This window comes from Propithecus coquereli, unplaced genomic scaffold (assembly GCF_000956105.1).
Source record: "Propithecus coquereli isolate 6110/MARCELLA unplaced genomic scaffold, Pcoq_1.0 Scaffold39, whole genome shotgun sequence".
NCBI lineage: Eukaryota > Metazoa > Chordata > Mammalia > Primates > Indriidae > Propithecus > Propithecus coquereli.
Window position 1 is genome coordinate 7,258,767 of NW_012149618.1, and position 20,728 is coordinate 7,279,494.

The window sequence follows — 20,728 nt, forward strand, 5'->3', positions numbered from 1 at the left end:
GGCACTCTAGCCCGGGCAACACAGTGAGACTCTATTTCAAAAAAAAAAAAAAAAAAAGAACAGAGAAAAAAAAATTAAAGAAAAATGAAGAGAGCATTGGAGACTAGTAAACATCAAGCACGTCAGCATGCATGTAATGGGAGTAGTAGAAAGGGGATGGTAAAAATATTAGAAGAAATACTTAACGGAAAACTTTCCAAATTTCATGAAAAACATTAATCTACAGATCCAAGAAATTCAATAGGCTGGGTATGGTGGCTCACGCCTGTAATCCCAGCACTTTAGGAGGCCAAGGCAGGAGGATCACTTGAGCTCAAGAGTTGGAAACCAGCCTGGTAAATACAGCTAGACCCCTTCTCTACAAAAAATAAAACACAGGGCTGGGCATAGTAGCTCACGCCTGTAATCCTAGCACTCTGGGAGGCCAAGGTGGGAAGATTGCTTGAGGTCAGGAGTTCGATACCAGTCTGAGCAAGAGCAAAACCCAGTCTCTATTAAAAAATAGAAAGGGGGGGGACCAAGGGCAACATACGTAACCTAAACATCTGTACCCCCATAATATGCTGAAATAAAAGAAAAAGAAAAAAAAATAGAAAGACATTAGCTGGACAACTAAAAATAAAAAAAATTAGCCAGGCATGGTGGTGCGTGCCTGTAGTCCTGCCTACTCAGAAGGCTGAGGCAGGAGGTTCGCTTGAGCCCAGGAGTTTGAGGTTGCTGTGAGCTAGCCTGATGCCCGGGCAACAGAGCAAGACTCTGTCTCAAAAAAAAAAAACATAAGTCAGGCATGGTGGCATGCCTATAGTTCCACCTACTCAGGGGACTGAGATAGGAGGACCACTTCAGCCCAAAAGGAGTTCAAGGCTACAGTGTGCTATGATCAAGCCCCTGTACTCAAGTCACCTGTACTCCAGCCTGGGTGAGACCCTGTCTTGGAAAAAAAGAGAATATGAAAAAAGAAATTCAACAAACCCAAACTAGGATAATTATGCACAAGGAGATCCTCACCTAAATACACAATAGTCAAACTGTTGAAAACCAAATGGTATTGGGATGATTGCATGTCCATAAGCAAAAAAAAATGAACTTTTTTCTTTGCCTCACACCACACACAAAAATTAACTCAAATTGGATCCTAGAACAGTTAAAACTGTAACACTTCTAGAACAGGGGTCAGCAAACATCTTTGAAAGGGGCCATAAAGTATTTCAGGCATACGGTCTGTCTCTATAGCAACTATTCAACAGTTATTGTAGAGGGAAAGGAGGCACAGACAACATGTAAATGCATGTATGTGGCTATGTTTCAATAAGACCTTATTACAAAAATAGGTTGTGGGACAGATGGCGTCCGCGGGCTATAGTTTGCTGACTTCTATTCAATAAGAAAACAAAGGCTAAAATTCTTGTGACCTTGCGTTTGGCAAAGATTTCTTAAATATGATACCAAAAGCAAATCCATACAAGAAAAAAATTAAAAATTGATTCATCAAAATGTTTGCTATTCTCTAAGAAAATGAAACTACAAGTCATACAATGGGGAAAAAAATCTTTGCAAATCATATATCTAATCAATAACTTATTTCCAAAATGTAAGTTCTCTTACAACTCAATAAAATGACAAGTTACCAAAATAAAAATTGGGCAAAATGTATGAATAGATATTTCACAAGAGAAGATATACAAATGACTAATAAGCATATGAAAAGTTGATCTTCATCATTGGTCTTTAGGGAGATGCAAATTAACACCACAATGAGATTACACTACACATCTATCTGAATTGCTATAATCAAAAACACTGACAATAACAGGGATTAGCCAGGATGTGGAGAAACTAGAACCCTCATGTAATGTTCCTAAAATATAAAATGGTACAGTCACTTTGGAAAATAGTTTCGTAGTTTCTGAAACAGTTAATGCACAGACTTATCATATGACCCAGTAATTTCATTCCTAAATACCTATTCAAGAAAAATGAAAACGTTGACATAAAGACTTATATAAGAATTTTTATAACAGTCATAATACCAAAAATTGGAAAAGATCCAATTGTCTATCAACTGGTAAATGATATATACTCATATAATGGAGTAATTATTTGGCAATAAAAAGGAATAAACTACTGATACATGCTAAAACATAGATGAAGCTCACAAATAGTATGCTAAGAAGGACAGACACAAAAGACTACATTTTATACAATTCTATCTGAAATTTCAGAAAATGCAAATCTTGAAACAGAAAGCAGATCCATGGTTGCCTCAGGCTGAGAGTAGTAAAAAGGACTGAACTCAGATGGACACCAGATATCTTTTGAGGGTAACAAAAATGTTCTAAAACTAGATTGTGAGAATAGCTGCGCAACTTTATGAATTTACTTTAAAAAAAAAAATCACTGAATTGAACTCTTAGAGGAATGCCTTTATAGTATGTAAATCATACCTCAATAAAGCCATTTACGTGTGTGTGTGTGTGTATCTCCATCTTTGCCACTAAAAGCTGTGTCACTGCTCTCGTGACTATCATTAAACTGGGCAGAGGTTGAGAATCTCAGCCTTTGTTTTATGTCCAGAAATAAGTCATTTCATTCTCTTAAAAACTACAAGAGCAGGTCTTACTTTTCTCTGACCATTCCAATATTTCAAGACCTTCACTAAAGCCACAATCAGAAAGGAAAGTAAAATCTTAAGATCTAGCAAAAGATAAGCTATAATAAAGGTTAAAATAGCATTTCAGAGAGTCAAAAATCCAGACATTTGGAATGGCAATATGGTGGTAGCCTGCAAGTGGGAAAGAGGCAAGGGTTTTTACAAGAGAATTAACACAACAGGCCTGAGGCTACAACCTTTGGAAGAGCCTGTTTGTAAGACTGGTCCTTGGCTGCCATTTGGAAACTTGGTTTTTAGAATACTCCTTATGTTGATAAGGCTGTTTTACCCACTTGGGACACTGAATTCTGATATGTCAGCTTGCTAAGATTGTCTACAAACAATATGATTATATATGGTGAACACTTTCCTTCTTAGAGTCTGGAATCTTGGTAGCTAGCTACACAGGCAGAGTGCCTACATAACCAGGCCCCAATAAAAATCCTAGATTTTGAATCTTAAAGCAGGCTTCCATGAGCAGAAACACTGTACAGTTTCTATATGACCCACCTCTAGGAGAGGGAGAACATTAGAAAACTGCAGGGATTCCTCCAGACTTTACCTGAAGTCTTTTTCCCCTCCTGGTCCCACTGTGTATCGTATCTTCTCTAATAAACCATAATAAATGAAAACAATTGCCTCTATGTATTGTGAGTCCTTCTAGAGAATCACCAAACGTGAAAAAGGTTGTGTAACCCTCAAACAGGTGTTGAAGGCAAAGTCACATAAAAGATGCATAACTGCAGTTTTAGGGGACCCTATAAGGAAGAATTTCTCTCATCATTTTCTCTTGATCAAATTAACCTTCAGACCAAAGGGACACACGTGTAGAGTTTATGCAAAGTACTCGGATTCACAGTAAAAAAGAACAAACTACAAAGATCCAGAAACCATCAGACAGAGTCAAAGAACTGGGAAAAAGGTGGGGGACAGGGGAAAAGAGAAGGGTAAGCTAGTTGTCAATGACTTAACTACAATTAACATTTAAGTCATTATAAGTCTTTATTGTTTGATCAGATAAATGAATCTAATGATTTTCCAAAAATTAATTTTAAAGATTGTATCTTTCTGAATTTCCATTCAAGTAGGAATGTTAATGAGAAAGACTTTCTAAAAAAGGACATATTTTCAGGTATTAGAAAGCCATACTAGATTCTATCTTGGATAGCAAACCATTTAAAGCTAATATGAAGCAAAACAATCCTACCATAAGTTGGCCAAGTTTGCTGTTAGAATTATAGAGAAATTCCAGTATTTTGTTAAAAAAAACAAGTCAAAATTTCCCCACCCTACATTCTCTTAAACTTATACCCATTTCTGGCTTTACCATGTCTGATAATGGCAATACTATGAAGCCTTAAACTTTGCATTCGCTTCAATTCATCTTATTCCCCCACATAGAAACCTATGTGGTTTCTATATAGAATTCTGTTGATTCTAACCCTTAAATGTCTCTCTATCTCCTCAGTTTGCTACCCCACCCTGCCACTATCTTAGTTCAAAGCCGCCATGATTTCTTTCCTAAACTATTTCTACCAATTTCTATGTAGAATCCTGTTGATTCTAACCCTTAAATGTCTCCCTTATCTGCTCAGTTTGATACCCTGCCTGCCACTAACTTAGTTCAAAGCCCCCATGATTTCTTTACTAAACTATTTCTATCAATTTCTCCCAAATCCAATCCATCCTTCACACTGCCATCACATCATCAAGGAGTAATCCATTTCCCATCATCTCCCTCCTTTCCTGAGGAACTCTTATTAGCTCCCTACCAATCATAGAATAAAATACAAAGTATCATAAAATGTCATTCAATTCCCTCCACATTCTAGTTCCAATTTATTTTCCAACTTTCTAATCCTGCCCCTCCTACACTATTTTCTATAGGTCACCTACTCAAATGCCTCCAGCCCCAGGTTGGTGTTAACATATGTGTGAAAAGATGGATACCATATAAACAAGGCATGGTAGCAACAATATCTAACAATAAACATTCATCCATATAAAAAAACAAAAAAAACTCCTTCTAATTATGCAGATCAAACAAAAAATATCTACAACCAGATCTCAGTTACTACCTAAGCCTTTTACAACTCCTCTAAATTAAGCCAGATAGATTCCTGCTCTTAAAATAAGCCCTGGGCTTTCCTACTCCTGTGCTTTATATTTATTTATTGTACATAAATCCCACATACAATTAAAAAAAAAAAAACCTTTCCCATAAAAACCTATGTCCCATTCTGTGAAAACTGTAGGCATCTTCAAAATCCATTCAAATGCCATCTCCTTAATGAAGCCTTCTCTGTGCTTCCCTAACTCAACTATTACCTCTTTCTTCCCACATCCCCTTTTTCGGCTCCCACAAACCCTTCAATTGCACTTATTATATTTTGAATTATCTTAATTATTTATATACATTTCTTCTCTCTCCTACCAGGCTATAAGATGAAAATTTTTGCTTATTTTTGTAATCTGCATCATTCCTTGCACACAGATTAGTACAATTAGGTAGCTTTATAACATTTGCAAAATTCAGTTTAAGAACAATTTTTTTTTTTTTTTTTTTGAGACAGAGTCTCACTGTGTTGCCCAGGCTAGAGTGCCGTGGCGTCATCCTAGCTCACAGCAACCTCAAACTCCTGGGCTCAAGCAATCCTTCTGCCTCAGCCTCCTGAGTAGCTGGGACTACAGGCATGCGCCACCATGCCCAGCTAATTTTTTCTATATATTTTTAGTTGTCCGATTAATTTCTTTCTATTTTTAGTAGAGACGGGGTCTTGCTCAGGCTGGTTTCGAACTCCTGAGCTCAAACAATCCGCCCGCCTCAGCCTCCCAGAGTGCTAGGATTATAGGTGTGAGCCACCGCGCCCGGCCAAGAACAATTTTTCAAATTTTGAACAGTACTTGTGTTTGCTTTTGTTTAACTTGTGGACAAAGACATGGGTGCAAAAATAAATCCTCTTCTGAAACCCAGAATTCACTGTTCAGTATGAGTTTTGATACATATAAGAAGGAATATTACAAAAACAAAAAATAAATAAATAAGGCTGGGCATGGTGGCTCACACCTATAATCCCAGCACTTTGGGAGGTCAAGAGAGGAGGATCATTTGAGGCCAGTAGTTCAAGACCAGCCTAGGCAAAATTAGCTGGGCATGGTGGCATGGGCCTATAGTTCCAGCTACTTGGGAGACTGAGGCAGGAAGAACGCTTGAGCCCAGGAGTTCAAGGTTAGAGTGAGGTATGATCCCGCCGCTGCACTGTAGCCTGAGCAACAGAGTGATACCCTAGCTCTAAAAAAACTAAAATTTTGAGAGTAAATATCATCTTGAAAACAACCAAATTTTTACAAAACGTATCTAGTAAAACATGAAAGATGAAAAATTACAATTTGGGAGCCAAAATGAGTTTTATTAGCCTACATATTTACTCCCCATGTATAAAATACATTTTTCTTAATTATGATTAAAAGAAACATCAGAAAAGAGACTCTTATTTTGTGTGTTTTGGGGAAGAAGGTAAAGTTAAGGGGAAAAAAATCCTTTCTAAAACTACCCTAAAATATCAAGTTTTAAATAGTGAAATCAGAGCTATAAACTGGTAGAATTCTTTTATATAATACTTAGGTAATACAATAATTCATTAAGAGGTGTTTTCTTTAAGAAAATTAAAGAAGCCCAGATTTGTATAAATGTCGACCTTTTCTTCCTCAACATCCTTCTCTACCTTTGAGCCTCTCTTCTTAACTCCACTCCTACCCACAGAGTGCTTAAAGTAACTGTCTACAGAATCTTCCTTAATAAAAGTGAAAATAGGTAGTGATATAAAGAGGTGCTAGTTAAGATTTAAGAAAACTTCAGACTTCCTCCTCTGTAGTGAAGGAGTAAAAAACAATGAAAAGAACTTCCAGTTTCTGGTCAAAGATATAAAGAGTTTATAGAAGTCATCATTCTCATCCTAACAGGGAAAAAGCAGAACTAAAAATCAGTAACTTCTTAGGTCCATCAGAGAATTGAGGTAACAGCAAACCACTGCCCCAAAACCTGGAAAGACAGGCAGAATCAGAGAATGGTAACTTACCAGAAGCAGAAACCACCCTTGGTGCCAGCAGAAATACTCAGAGGACAATTAACTAATTACTGCAGACTAAATGTGGACTACTTTGAGAGATAAGGTGGGTTGGGGGATTAGGGAAGATGGGGCAGGTGTAGGGGGCATAACCGTTTTGAAATACACTCAGAGCATTCTGTTATCCTTACAAATGCCTGCCCTCAAGGGAAATTGTTTTACTAGAGCCTCAAGAAGTTCAGCATTCTTAGAGTTTAACAGACCTGGGGGTAAATAAATACCCAACTCCAGTCCCCTGCAGCCTCCTTGTCTCACCTAAAGTTGGGGAAAAGTTGAGAAACAGGTGTCAGGTCACAGCTCAGTGGGAAAGACTCACTAAAAAACTGACCTTATCATAGGATTATAGAATGCGTCTCCTCCCCTGGCATCCTACCACAATCAATAGGGTAACCTGTCTAACAACAGGGAAAGCAACTGAAAGAAATGCTAGACTCAGGCCTTATTTAAGAAGTCTCTCAACAAACTAGGTATAGAAGAAACATACTTCAACACGATAAAGGCCATGTATGACAAACTCACAGCCAATGCCATACTGAACAGAGAAAAGCTGAAAGCCTTTCCACTAAGATCTGGAACAAGACAAGGATGCCTACTTTCAACACTTGTATTCAACATAGTACTAGAAGTCCTAGCCAGAGCAATTAGACAAGAGAGAAAGAAATAAAGGGCACCCAAATTGGAAAGGAAGAAATCAAATTATCCTTGTTTGCAGGTGACATAATCTTATATTTAGAAACTGAAGACTCTACCAAAAAACTCTTAGAACTGATAACTGAATTTCATAAGGTCACAGGTACAAAATCAACATACAGTAGCATTTCTATATGCTAACAGCAATTAATCTGAAAAATCAAGAAAGCAATCCCATTTACAATAGTTAAAAAAATTATAAAATACACAGAAATCAATCTAACAAAAGAAATGAAAGTTCTAGGCCGGGCGCGGTGGCTCACGCCTGTAATCCTAGCTCTCTGGGAGGCCGAGGCGGGCGGATTGTTTGAGCTCAGGAGTTCGAAACCAGCCTGAGCAAGAGCGAGACCCCGTCTCTACTAAAAACAGAAAGAAATTAATCAGACAACTAAAAATACATAGAAAAAAAACTAGCTGGGCATGGTGGCGCATGCCTGTAGTCCCAGCTACTCGGGAGGCTGAGGCAGAAGGATTGCTTGAGCCCAGGAGTTTGAGGTTGCTGTGAGCTAGGCTGATGCCACGGCACTCCAGCCCGGGCAACACAGTGAGACTCTGTCTCAAAAAAAAAAATAAAAAAAAAGAAATGAAAGTTCTATACAAGAAAAACTATAAAACTCTGATGAATAAAATTGAAGAGGACACCATAAAATAGAAAGATATACCACATTCATAGATTGAAAGAACTAATATTGTTAAAATGTCTATACTATCCCTATCAAAATACCAATGATAGTCTTCACTGAATAGAAAAAAATAAAAATCCTAAAATTCATATGGAACCGAAAAAGACCTCAAATAGCTAAAGCAAACCTTGCACAAAAAGAACAAAAATCAGGCATCACACTACTTGATTTCAAATTACACTATAAACCTATAGTGACCAAAACAGGATGGCACTGATATAAAAACAGACACATAGACCAATGAAACAGAATAGAGAACCCAGAAATAAATCCATACACTTACAGTCAATTCATTTTCAACAAAGGTGCCAAGAATATATACTGGGGAACAGGCAGCCTCTTTAATAAATGGTGCTGGGAAAACTAGATATCTATGGAGAAGAATGAAACTAGATGCCCATTTTTCACCACATATAAAAATCAAATAAAAATGGATTAAAAACTTAAATAGCTACTAGAAGAAAACATTGGGAAATCACTACAGGACATTGGACTGGGCAAAGATTTTTTCGGTAAGACATTAAAAGCACAGGCGACAAAAGCAAAAATAAACAATGAGGTTACATCAAGCTCAAAAGCATCTGCAGAGCAAAGGAAACAACAAACTGAAGAGACAACCAACAAAACTATAAAAAATATTCGCAAACTATCCATCCAACAAGGGATTAATAACTAGAATATATAAGAAACTCAAACAACTCAATAGTAAAGCAAAGTAATAATAATACAATTAAAAAATGGGCAAAAGACCTGAACAGACATTTCTCAAAAGACATACAAATGGCCAACAGGTATGTGAAAAAACATTCAACATCTCTAATAATCGGAGAAATGAAAATCAAAACCACAATGAGGTATCATCTCACTCCAGTTAGAATGGCTATTATCAAAAAGACAAAAAATAACAAATGTCAATGAAAGGGGAACACTCATACACTGCTGGTGAGAATGTATAGTACAGCCATTATGGAAAACAGTACAGAGGTTCTTTAAAAAACTAAAAATATATCTGCCATACGATCCAGCAATCCCAATGTTGGGTATTTATTCAAAAGAAAGGAAATCACTTTATTAAAAACACATGTTTATTGCAGCACTATTCACAATAGCCAAGATATGGAATCAACCTAAGTGACCATAACCAGATGAATGAATAAAGAAAAACCGGTATTTATACACAATGTAATATTATTCAACCATAGAAAAGAATGAAATCCTGTCATCTGCAGCAACATGGATAGAACTGGAGGTCATTATGTTACATGAAATAAGCAAGGCACAGAAAGACAAACATGGCATGTTCTCACATGTGGGAGCTAAAAAAAAAAATAGATCTTATCCAAATAGAGTATAATGGTGGTTACCAGAGACTGAAAAGAAAAGGGAGAGAGGAGGGTGAAGAGAAGTTGATTAAGGGGTACAAAAATACAGTGAGATAGAAGAAATAAGTCCTAGTATTCAATTGTACAGCAGAGAAATTATACTTCCTAATTTATCATATATTTCAAAATAGCTCGAATATTTGGAATGTTCCCAATACAAAGAAAAAATAAATGTTTAAAGTGATAGCTATACCAATTACCCTGATCTGATCATTATATACTGTATACAGGTATGGAAATATCACATGCATCCCAAAAATATGTACAAATATTAAATATCAATTTAAAAATTTTTTAAAGAAAATATAAAACCAAATATTAACAAAAGGAAAAAAAGAACTTTGTGGTAACGCAAAGAATACAAGCAGACAAACACGAGAAACAAGAATACTGAAAGAAATTTTAGCTCGAACACCCTCAGCTAAAGCAAACAGGGCATACAGTCTAATGGCAGCTAGACAAACATAAAAGCTCACACTAAGGCCAATTTAATTCAGTGCATTTTACCCAGTACATCACGTCCAGCTTTCAACAAAAAATTACAGGGCATGTCAAAAGGCAAAATACAGTCTGAAGAAACAAAGAGAGCATGAATCAGAACTAGACTCAAATATGCCAGAGATTTTAGAATTATTAGACCAGGAATTTAAAATAACTATTATTGATATGCTAAGGGTTCTAAGGAAAAAAGTGGACAACATGCAAGAACAGATAGGTAATGTAAGTAGAGAGATGGAAACTCTAAGAAATAATCAAAAGGAAATGCCAGAAATCAAAAACACTGTAACAAAAATGAAGAATGCCTTTGATGGGCTTATCAGTAGACTGAACATGGCCAGAGAAAGAATCAGTCAGTTGAAGAATTGTTAATAGAAACTTTCCAAGCTGAAAAGTAAAGACAAAAAAAAAAAAGAGTAAAAAACATGTAACAGAATATCCAAGAATTGGGAGGCAATTAAAAAAGGTATAACATTTGAGACAAACCTAGGCAACACAGAGACTCCATTTCTACAAAAAAAATAAATAAAATTTTAAACTGTTTTAAAAAAAAGTAAATGAGGATGAAATAGAGAAAAGAAATAAAAAGGGGGAAAAGGCAACTGAACAGAGTAAACTGCAAAGAAAAAGAAGAGCTGCGATCCAATTCTGTTAATTTTAAGAATTAACTAATTTTTCAAGATAGATGGTTTCTATCTACACTGACAATATCAATTTCATTTTCTTCAAATGCAATTATATATGATAGTAAAAGTATTATGAATTTCCAATATTAAAGATAATATATGGAAAAAAGAAACAGAACAAAATGCATAAGATACCTCCTGTTACGTGTTTTACTTGAAACAAATAAATAAAATGTATATGTATAAATTTTACATATATATTCAAACATATATGCACAAATATATATGTTAGCATAATAATTTTTATTGGCAGTAAACAGTGGTTGAGTGGAACCGAGAGGATTCCACTGTTCATTTTGTACTTCTTGATTCTATTTACATTTTCTAACCATGTACACATATTTTTAAATGTCAGTAAAGTTAACTGAGAAATGGGATTATGAGTCATTTTATGTTTTCTCCTTTATACTACTCATTATGTTTTTTAAGAAGTTCTAATGAACATCAATCATTTTTAAAATCTATTTTAAGATGACACATTGGATTATAAATAATACCTTAGATGTCTACATTGTTTAAAAAATTGCTTATAATAGTGAAAAAATGGGAAAGTTTAAATAAAAGTTAAATATTCAAGAATTGATTAAAGTATTATAAAGACACATACTAGAAAGTCTTATGTATAGCCAATAAATGGGAGTAAAAAGTGACAAGGAAATGTTCATGATATGAAAAGAAGTTAAAAGAGCATTTGATCCCATTTTTGAAAAAATATTTAATTAAAGTACTAAAAATGGGAAGATAGTTATTAATTCATTCAATAATTTATTACTGAAATCCTTTTGTGTACCAAGTAATGTACTGGGCACAAGAAACGGAGCATAAACTAGATGCTCCCGGCAAAGAACAGATTAGGAAACTACCATAAATAAGTACTCAGAGAGCTATTTAACTGCAGTGTATGCAAATGTAACCACCAAAATTCTTCCTACCTCTAAATACTCAATGTCACTCCTCCCATCAAAAGTAGAATCTATTTCTCCCTCCCCTTGAATTTAGCCTTGCAACTTGCTTTGACCAGTATAATGTGGCATAAGTGATGCTATGCCAGTTCCAGACTTAGATATTAAGAGGCCTGGAGGTTTCTCCTTTTGCTCAATTGCTACCCAAACTGCTATGTAAAGTAGTCCAAGCCTGTCCTGCTAGACAGGGGATGCCATGTGAAGAAAGAGGCCCTGAAGGGTGAGTGACAACAGGTAAAGATAGATGAGAACCAAGATGAAAACTAGAGTACCTCAGGAGACAACCAGCACCACAGGCCCAGAAAGGGAGTGAAGACATTTTGGAGCCTGCACCCTAAGTTGACCTGCTTTAACTGGCAGCAGATGAAATATAGACAAGTTGCCTCCACTGACCCCTTACTGAATTTCTAACTCATAGAACTATGAGCTAAAAAATAATACACATGTTGAGGTAATTTGTTATGCTGCAATAGATAACTGAGACCAAAAAATAAAAAAACAGTACCTGGAAATGGGGTGCTGATGTAACAGAAATCTAAAACTACATCAGATTTGCTTTTGGGACTTAGAGGTAGGCAGGACTTGAAAGGGCAAGGAGGAAAGCTGAAGAAACTAGAAGAGCAGTAAGGAAAATGCTACAGAAGGCTGGAAGAAGGGTAACCCACATTATATACTGGCAGAGCAATTAGCAAAACCATCACATAAAGTAATTTAGAAGATTAAAAATAAACCTAATCAATAGCTGGATCTGGCTAAGGAGATTTCCAGGTAGAATATTCAAAGTGTTACTGGCTTCTTTATAACTAAGTATGAGAAGATACAAGCAGATAAACATGAGCTAAAGCATCATTGGTTGGGCATGGTGGCTCACACCTGTAATCCCAGCACCTTGGGATGCCAAGGCAGGAGGATCGCTTGAGCCCAGGAGTTGAAGGCTAACCTGTATGTGCTTGCTTCGGCAGCACATATACTAAAATTGGAATGATACAGAGAAGATTAGCATGGCCCCTTACACAAGGATGACACTAAAAATATTTTTAAAAAGTTAAAAAAAAAAAAAAAAAAAGACTAGCCTGGGAAACAAAGCGAGACCTCATCTCTATAGAAAATAAAAAAGTTAACCAGGTGCAGTGTCGCACCCCTGTAGTCCCAGCTACTCAACAGGCTGAGGCAAGAAGATTGCTTGAGCTCAGGAGTTTGGGGCTGCAATGAGCTATGATCCAGCTGCTGCACAAAGCAAGACCCTGTCTCTCTCAATCAATCGATCAATCAATTTTTTAGCTTGCAAGCAGAATTTAAAGGAAATATTTCTAACCAGGAATTGCTGAGTTGAAAAATAACTGTTTCTCATCACAAGCCTCTTCAGATATGGCAAAAGACTGTCAAAAGAAGGGTATAAGGACAAAGATCAAATTCAGAGCACTGCCAATAAAACATGGTCTCGCAATTATCACATCAAGAACGCATCCATATTACCAAAAACCCAGTGGCTTCCATAAGATCTTTTCTTAAAATTTTAGGAAATGTTTGCATACCTTCTCAGGTAAGCTACAGGGCTTCCAAGAAACTTACAGGACCACTTGAGGTCCAAAGTACAGAGTGTCCTGTCTCAGAAAGAATTGTGGATGTGACTTTTGTCTGATGGAATGCACTTGTAATCTGAAATATAGGAAACTGACAGAGTGTTTAAAGGAGTTCCAACAGCTTGAACTAAAAAAAGTACTATTCCAAATAAAAGAGGCCTCTAAGCTTTCAAATTAACATACACAAAGCAGACTGAGTCTGCTATTCCAGTGCAAACAAGGCTCATTTCTTTTTCTTCTTGAAACAGGCTCAAAAGGTAAAGGTCCATTTCTTAAGGAAAAGTAAAAATGACTCACAGAGTGGAGCTAATAGCACAAAGGACCTAGCCAAAATATATGAAAAACAGTGAATTATGAAACCATGACCAAAAGACAGAACAAAGCCGTCATTAAGGAACATTGTCTACTCCCTGGACAAAGTTGATAATTGTTTTCAGACCAGAGACTGCTACATGATGCTTCCTATTCTTTCACGCTCCATTGGGAGTGTCTATCACGGTTAACTATCCCTGTCTCAAAATCATATATTGAGTATATGGCAGGGGTAGGGTGGAGGGGAGTTATTTGTCTTCTCAGTTCACAGGTCTCCAAATCAAGAGGATCCAAACCCAAGGAGCCTCATTCACAGCGTAACTTGATGCAGACAGATCATAAGATAATGGATTTTGAGCCTGAGGTCATAACTAGATGAGATTTCTGGGCATCCTAGGAGAGTTGGGTATGTATTATATGTTGGAGAGATATGAATTGTCTACCAGAGGAAGAACTGTGGTAGAACATCTGCAGTGATGGCTGCCAGTGATTCCTCCTATTCCTGTACACGTTACTACTCCTATCAAGAGGAGGAATCTACCTCTCCTTCCCTTAAATCTTGGCTGACATAGTGATTTTATTTGCTTTGAAAAGCCATTCAGTGGAAATGGTGCTAAGTAGTTTCAGGCCTAGGCCATAACAGGCCTAGAAACTTCTGTTTTTATTCTCTTGCTACCCTGAATCACCACATAAAGAAGTCTAGGCTATGTTTCTAGAGAGTGGACAAGAAAAAGTCCCAGCTGATGAATAAACAGACCACCTAGAGAACAAACCAGGGGTCTCAACTGAAAGCCACCACTAAGGCCTGACACATGAGTGATGCCATCTTGGATCCTCTAGCCTCATTTGAGCCACTTCAATCAACATTTTGTGAACACGAGCAAAGTTATTTCCTGCCCGAATTCCTGGCCCCAAAAAATTATAAACAAAACAGTTGTAATTTTAAGCCATTATATTTTGAGATAATTTGTTACTCAGTAATAGATAATTGATACAGGTAGTAAGTGCAACAAATGGTATAAAAGAAAAGTACTAGGTACTATCTAAAAGTCACTATTAGGAATCCTACCGTAATGTGGGAGTTGTTTACTAAATATCATTTAAAAGAGGAGAAATTGTGAAGAGGAATTTTGTTGGCTTTAAGTTCTACTTTTCTAAATTTTCCACAGTATATATATGTTTTACTTTTAAAATATCAACAAAAATGTTATTTTATTATAACTTCCTTGAGCACATTGTTGTCATCTTATTGGTCCTATTGTACTGAAATTTATTAAGTCTAAATTATATTTTCTCATGATAAAATATAGAAACATTTCAGCAAATAAAAATTTTCTATTATCTTTTGTGGTTGAAGAATGAAAAGTTCTGATTACACCAACAATCCCAGAAATAAAAAATATACATGGTTTCACAATTTCTGAAGAATTAGAATGTATTAAAAGGCAACTTAACATTATAATGTTTGTAATTTAATATCACACTGAATACTCAGGTTTATAGAATTCCTCGTGGTTATCATTGTGAACAGATGTGGATAACAAAAGATCAAGGAAAGTAAATAATACTTTGAATACAGAATTAAGAATGGAAATGATCCAAAAAGACTACAACAATAAACAAAAAACAACAAGAAAAAAATAAACAGAAATAACTGAGGAGACATACACATTTAGGGTTAAAAAGAAATCAACTACACAAAAGTCCCAGAGAAGATAAACTATCTTAATAGTATGAAAAAGCCTTGAGTTTTAGCCGATTACAAGTACATTAGCCAAGAATAAGCAAGCCACATCAGTATAAAAAATGTTAATGTAAAGTTGGGCTTCATTAATACATTTAATTAACAAATATTTACTGAGAACCTAAAATGTATCAGGTATTTTACTAGAAAAATACAGTGAACAGATCCAGGGAAGGAATAATCTTACCATATTTAGAATTAGTAAACCTGAATATAAAATATTAAGTCCATATAAAGGAAATTGTTTTAAAAATTAGAGAAATGTGAACTACAAAAGAGAAGACTTTCTAATTCAAATGTTGCACTAAAAGAAGAAAACTCTTGAAACAATTTTTTTCATTTTGTCAAAATAAATTCATTACTACTACAGGTTGAGCATTTTGATAGGCACTGGGTATAGAGTAGAGAGCAAAATAGATATCATCCTTGTCCTCACTCTGCTTATAATCTAGTAGTATCCTATTACTGGAAGACATTTGGCAGGTACCAAATAACAGTTTATCAATCATATTTATAAAAGAGATTCATGTACGTTGTGTAAGGTTGAAATAAATGATCTCCAAAGTTACTTCCAAATCTAAAATTTTATGATTATAACACCATACCATAAAAGAATATAATTATTATTCTGAAATAAAGAAACATCTAATGAATAAAATACCAAGCAAAGCAAGAAACACACACACACACACACACACACACGCACGCACACACACACACACAGGGTTTTTTATATTTCCACCTAACAAAACAACCATGTCAATTCATATGTTCAGCCTTCATGGCAAACTAGTCATCAACAAACTTCAAGCCACATTAAGACACTCTAATCTCAAATTTTTATTCCATTTTGAGTAACAAAAAATTTTTAAATCTCCTTACTCTAATAATTATTTTACTCTAGTTAAAATAATTCAAAGAAATTAATATCTATGATTTCTCTAGGATTTCTTACATCAATCAATATACCTTTCCATGGCTTTAGCTGTATAAGGCAAATGCATTTCAATACTGTGTTCATCTTCGTCTGTCTGCAGAGACATGCGTTCAAACATTCCTGTCTTCCATAGTTCTCCGTAAACTAAAGAGATTTCAAAATATATTAAAACAAATATATTAATGGATATCCTTACCCTGTGAGATTCCACCCAGTAACACAAAACTACACTCTTTGGCAAGAGTCAGAAGTACCACATTTCATTTTTATTAAAAAAAAAAAAAAGAAAGAAAGAAAGAAAGGAAGAAAAGAAAAACAAAAACAACTAGTTTTTTATGTACCAGATAAAACAACAGTATTTGTGAAGATTTACTCGTCATTTGCATATGTTACATAGTTATACTTAAAAATCTCAAATTTAATTTAATTTAATTAAATCAGCTCCTTTCATTATTACTAAAATCATCTCTGGGTTTAGGCTTTTCCTTGACTTTAATCAGTACATGCTAGCAAGAACATAATCACAATTCCTACTGAAATATGGAAAAACCACTGGTCTACTTACTCATGAATTTAGTAATATAGTTTTGGAGTTTTGTTTTGTTTTTAAATAAAATGGGTGATACAATTTCACACCTCAGTTTCTGCCCTACCAAGAACAGAAAATTCCCACTAAGAATGCTATCTTTTTCAAAGTTAAGTTCACTGGATAGATCAGAACATAAATTCACCACAGTACCATGCCAACTAAAATGATGTAGTAATACAGGCCCTTCTGAAGAACTATACTTAAAACTGAATATTGTAGAACGAGAAAAAGGTAAAATTTAAATATGTAAAAAAAACATGACATAAGAATATTTTTATCATAGACCAGAACCGACATTTTTATAACTAGAACCTTAAATGCGATTACCTATACCAAAGAAACAAACAAATGGTGGTATTACCTCTTTTCTACAAAATTATGCTGGCCAAAATTCTCCACTGGCAGGCTATCCAAAATTAAAATTTTCTGAAAACCCTAACAAGATTTTAACAGTAAAATGTGTCCCCTAAAACCATGGTAGGGAATAAGGATGGTAATACTCTAGAGCTTCAATAAGAAGGTGCATTCTAACAATAAATTGCTAATACTCTGTGATGCTGAAAACCCCAAATTATGAAAATTTAGGCTGAAAATAAGAAAAAAGAACTAATCATTTCTTTTGCAAATGAATTCTTTCATTCTACAGAAGAAATTGTTGCAGAATTTCTTGAAACAACAGCACCCTAACATACTTAAAATGTAACTTGATGAGATGGAAGGAATACACACCAAATTCATGAAGGTAGTTACTTGTGGGGAAGGCAAATTGAGTTCAGGATGAGCTTGAAAACTCTGAGTAAATTGTGGATGATGAGTACATCAGTATTTATTATATTATTCTTTATTTTAAAAATTATTCTCCCCTGCCCCACCCCCCAAAATACCATTATAAAGTCAAAAGGTTTTACTTTATACATCTACTGTGTAAGAAACAACTAAATATAATGTGACTTCTGAAACCCTAATCAAAAAAATAAATGAAAATAATAGCATGTTTAAAAATAAAAAGTATTTAAGATTTATATAGCACCTTTCTTTCAGAGCTTCACAATTATAGTCTCATTTTTTCCCCATAAAAATCACTTGAGAAGAAATAAAGGTGTTATCGCCATTATTGATTTACAGTGAGAAAAATGATATACGTAGAGGTAGACTAATATGTCTAGAATCATTCATCAAGTTGATGTGGGAACTAATTTCTTGTCTCATGGTACAATGAGTGCAAGGCATTCCCTGAATATAAATGTAACCACCACAGTATGGACACTAGTGGATCTAAGAGATTTCTATAGCTAACAGGAAAACACTAGTTGTTTTTACGGGATAGGAAAGATTTTCTTTGTTTGTTTTATGCAGATTGGTTACAATAAATTTTATTTTAAAAATTGAGATAGTACTTATGATATTAATATTTATACATCTTTTAATTAACTTACAATTCCTATTAAAAGAACTTTAGCTATTTAAAAGCTATAGTATTTCTATGTACTTACTCTTTTGGTCAATACGAAGGTCATAGAGAGGTGTCCTATATATATCCACACTGGAAAGTGCACATCGAGAGAGGGGCACATGATGAGAAGGCCCAAGGATGAAAATTCTCCGGCTAGGAGATATACAGAGAAAAACACAGAACAAATGCACTTCTACATACCCTTATTAAATAAAAGGGGAAAATATAAGTAATTCTAAAAAATTACTTGTTTTCCTTCCTGATTGATTTCATTACCTATTGTTAAGGGCTGAATTGTGTTCTTCCCAAAATTCCTATGCTGAGGTCCTAACCCCCAGAACCTCATACTATGACCCTATTTGGAGGTAAGGTCTTTAAAGAGGTGATTAAGTTAAAATGAGGCCATTAGGGTGGGGCCCTAATCCAATATGACTACTGTCCTTATAGGAAGAAGAGATACCAGGCGTGTGCCTGCATAGACAACCATGTCTGAAGAGGCACCAAGAGGGTGGCCATCTACAAGCCAAGGAGAGAGGCCTCCGGAGAAACCAATCCTGCCAGAACTTTGACATTGGACTTCTAGCTTCCAGAACTGTGAGAAAATAAACTTCTGTTGTCTGAACTGCCCAGTGTGTGGTATTTTGTTATAGCACCCTTAGCAAACTAATATATTTACTAATGATTTGCTCCTCAGTTATTTAACTTCAATTCCTTATTCCTGTCTTCATGTTAGAAGGCCTTTAAAAGAATCACGTTCAATAACTGGAAATATCAGCTATCCGTTTTTACAGTAAACCAAACCACTATGCATAAAATAATCTCTGTATTCACAACAGCTAGGATACAGAAGGTTTTCAAAGCTGTATTTTATTAACTGGATTTTAAACATTTTGGCTATTAAAATCTCAAAATTCTAACACATTCTAAAATCACCTTCTAAGATTCACCAAACTTTAATAAAATTACATAATAGCATAGAATTCTGAAAATCCATACAAAGTATCATTACAAAGAAGCATTCTGACAAAGCTATTTCCACATTTCTTTCTTGGCAGAGAAAAAAGGCATCTTGTTGAGAAGAATTCTATGTAATAAGCCTTCTCTATTCCCATTCAAGTAGAAGTCATTCTCAAAAACAAAGAAACTTGATTATGTGTTATTTGCACTGTAGTCTAAAGAAAAGAAGTGAGCTAAACTGTAGCTTAAATCTTTACAATCTCTTTATCTTGACATCAAGCGTAAAATTAATTTCCTCTCTCTCCAGCCTGGGCAAAAGAGCAAGACCCTGTCTCAAAAAAAAAAAAAAAAATTAACTTCCTCTCATTGTATCTCAAACAGCCAAACTAGCCCAAAAATCTAAATTCCAAAACTATCCATTATCTATGTTCTCTAAGATTCAAATGAATCAACCTTCCCCTACCACACACAGACAAAAAAAAAAAAAACTTACAGACTCCCAAAAAACAACAGCTATGAAAAAGAAGAAAATACATGATACGCTATGTACCTTGAAAATTAAGGATTACTGTTTGTTCAACGAATGGACAAAGACTGAGAGATGAACTAGCTGTTTCATATCAAAAATTGGTAGGCCAAGAAATGTGTGCATTAACAATGTAATTATTTTGATAAAATTCTATTACAGCTAAGAAAATTAACTGATTGTTTGCTATATGTTACTTCACACATCAGGGAGAAGGAAGAGTACATAAGAAAGTTGTGGATAAGTGATTCTCAGTTTCAAGTTCCCAAAACTCCTCAAGACATCACTAACAGCAAACATATAAGACTACCCACAGGCCATTTCTGGTCAGAAACATAACCCCTTTTTCTAACCCTCACCCTCCAATATGTTATTAGACCTCTACCATCAACTCAATAACCATTTCAGAAAAAAAATAGCTCAAGGCCAGGCGTGGTGGCTCACGCCTATAATCCTAGCACTCAGGGAGGCTGAGGCAAGAGGATCAGTTGAGGTCAGGAGTTTGAGACCAGCCTCAGCAAGAGTGAGATCTCATCTCTACGAAACATAGAAAGAAATTAGCCAGGCATGGTGGCACATGCCTGTAGTCCCAGCTACTCAGGAGGCTGAGGCAGGAGGATCACTTGAGCCCAGGAGTTTGAAGTTGCAGTGAGCTAGGCTGATACCGTGGCACTCTAACCCAGGAAACAGAGGAAGACTCTGTCTCAAAAAAAAAAGAAGAAAAGAAAAGAAAAAATAGCTCAAATCTATAGAATCCTAAATGAACAAAATTAAAGAGATATCATCACTCTAGTCTCCTACCTGAAAAGCACATAAATATCATGATAATTTTTTAAATTAAAGTCTAATGTGGAGGCCGGGCACGGTGGCTCACGCCTGTAATCCTAGCACTCTGGGAGGCCGAGGCGGGTGGATTGTTTGAGCTCAGGAGTTCGAGACCAGCCTGAGC

The 20,728-nt window shown here is 35.4% G+C and overlaps 1 protein-coding gene across 2 annotated transcripts in view; it reads right to left on the reverse strand.

Annotated features, from left to right (window-relative positions):
- Positions 1-20,728, reverse strand: part of MEMO1 (mediator of cell motility 1) — a 116,479-nt gene that overhangs the window by 27,103 nt on the left and 68,648 nt on the right. For both annotated transcript variants that reach the window (XM_012652547.1, XM_012652549.1), the window contains exons 4-5: positions 18,337-18,449; positions 16,287-16,398 (exon numbers count right to left, since the gene is read on the reverse strand). In XM_012652547.1, the coding sequence (XP_012508001.1) occupies positions 16,287-16,398; positions 18,337-18,449 (225 nt within the window). The remainder of the gene's footprint in view (positions 1-16,286; positions 16,399-18,336; positions 18,450-20,728) is intronic.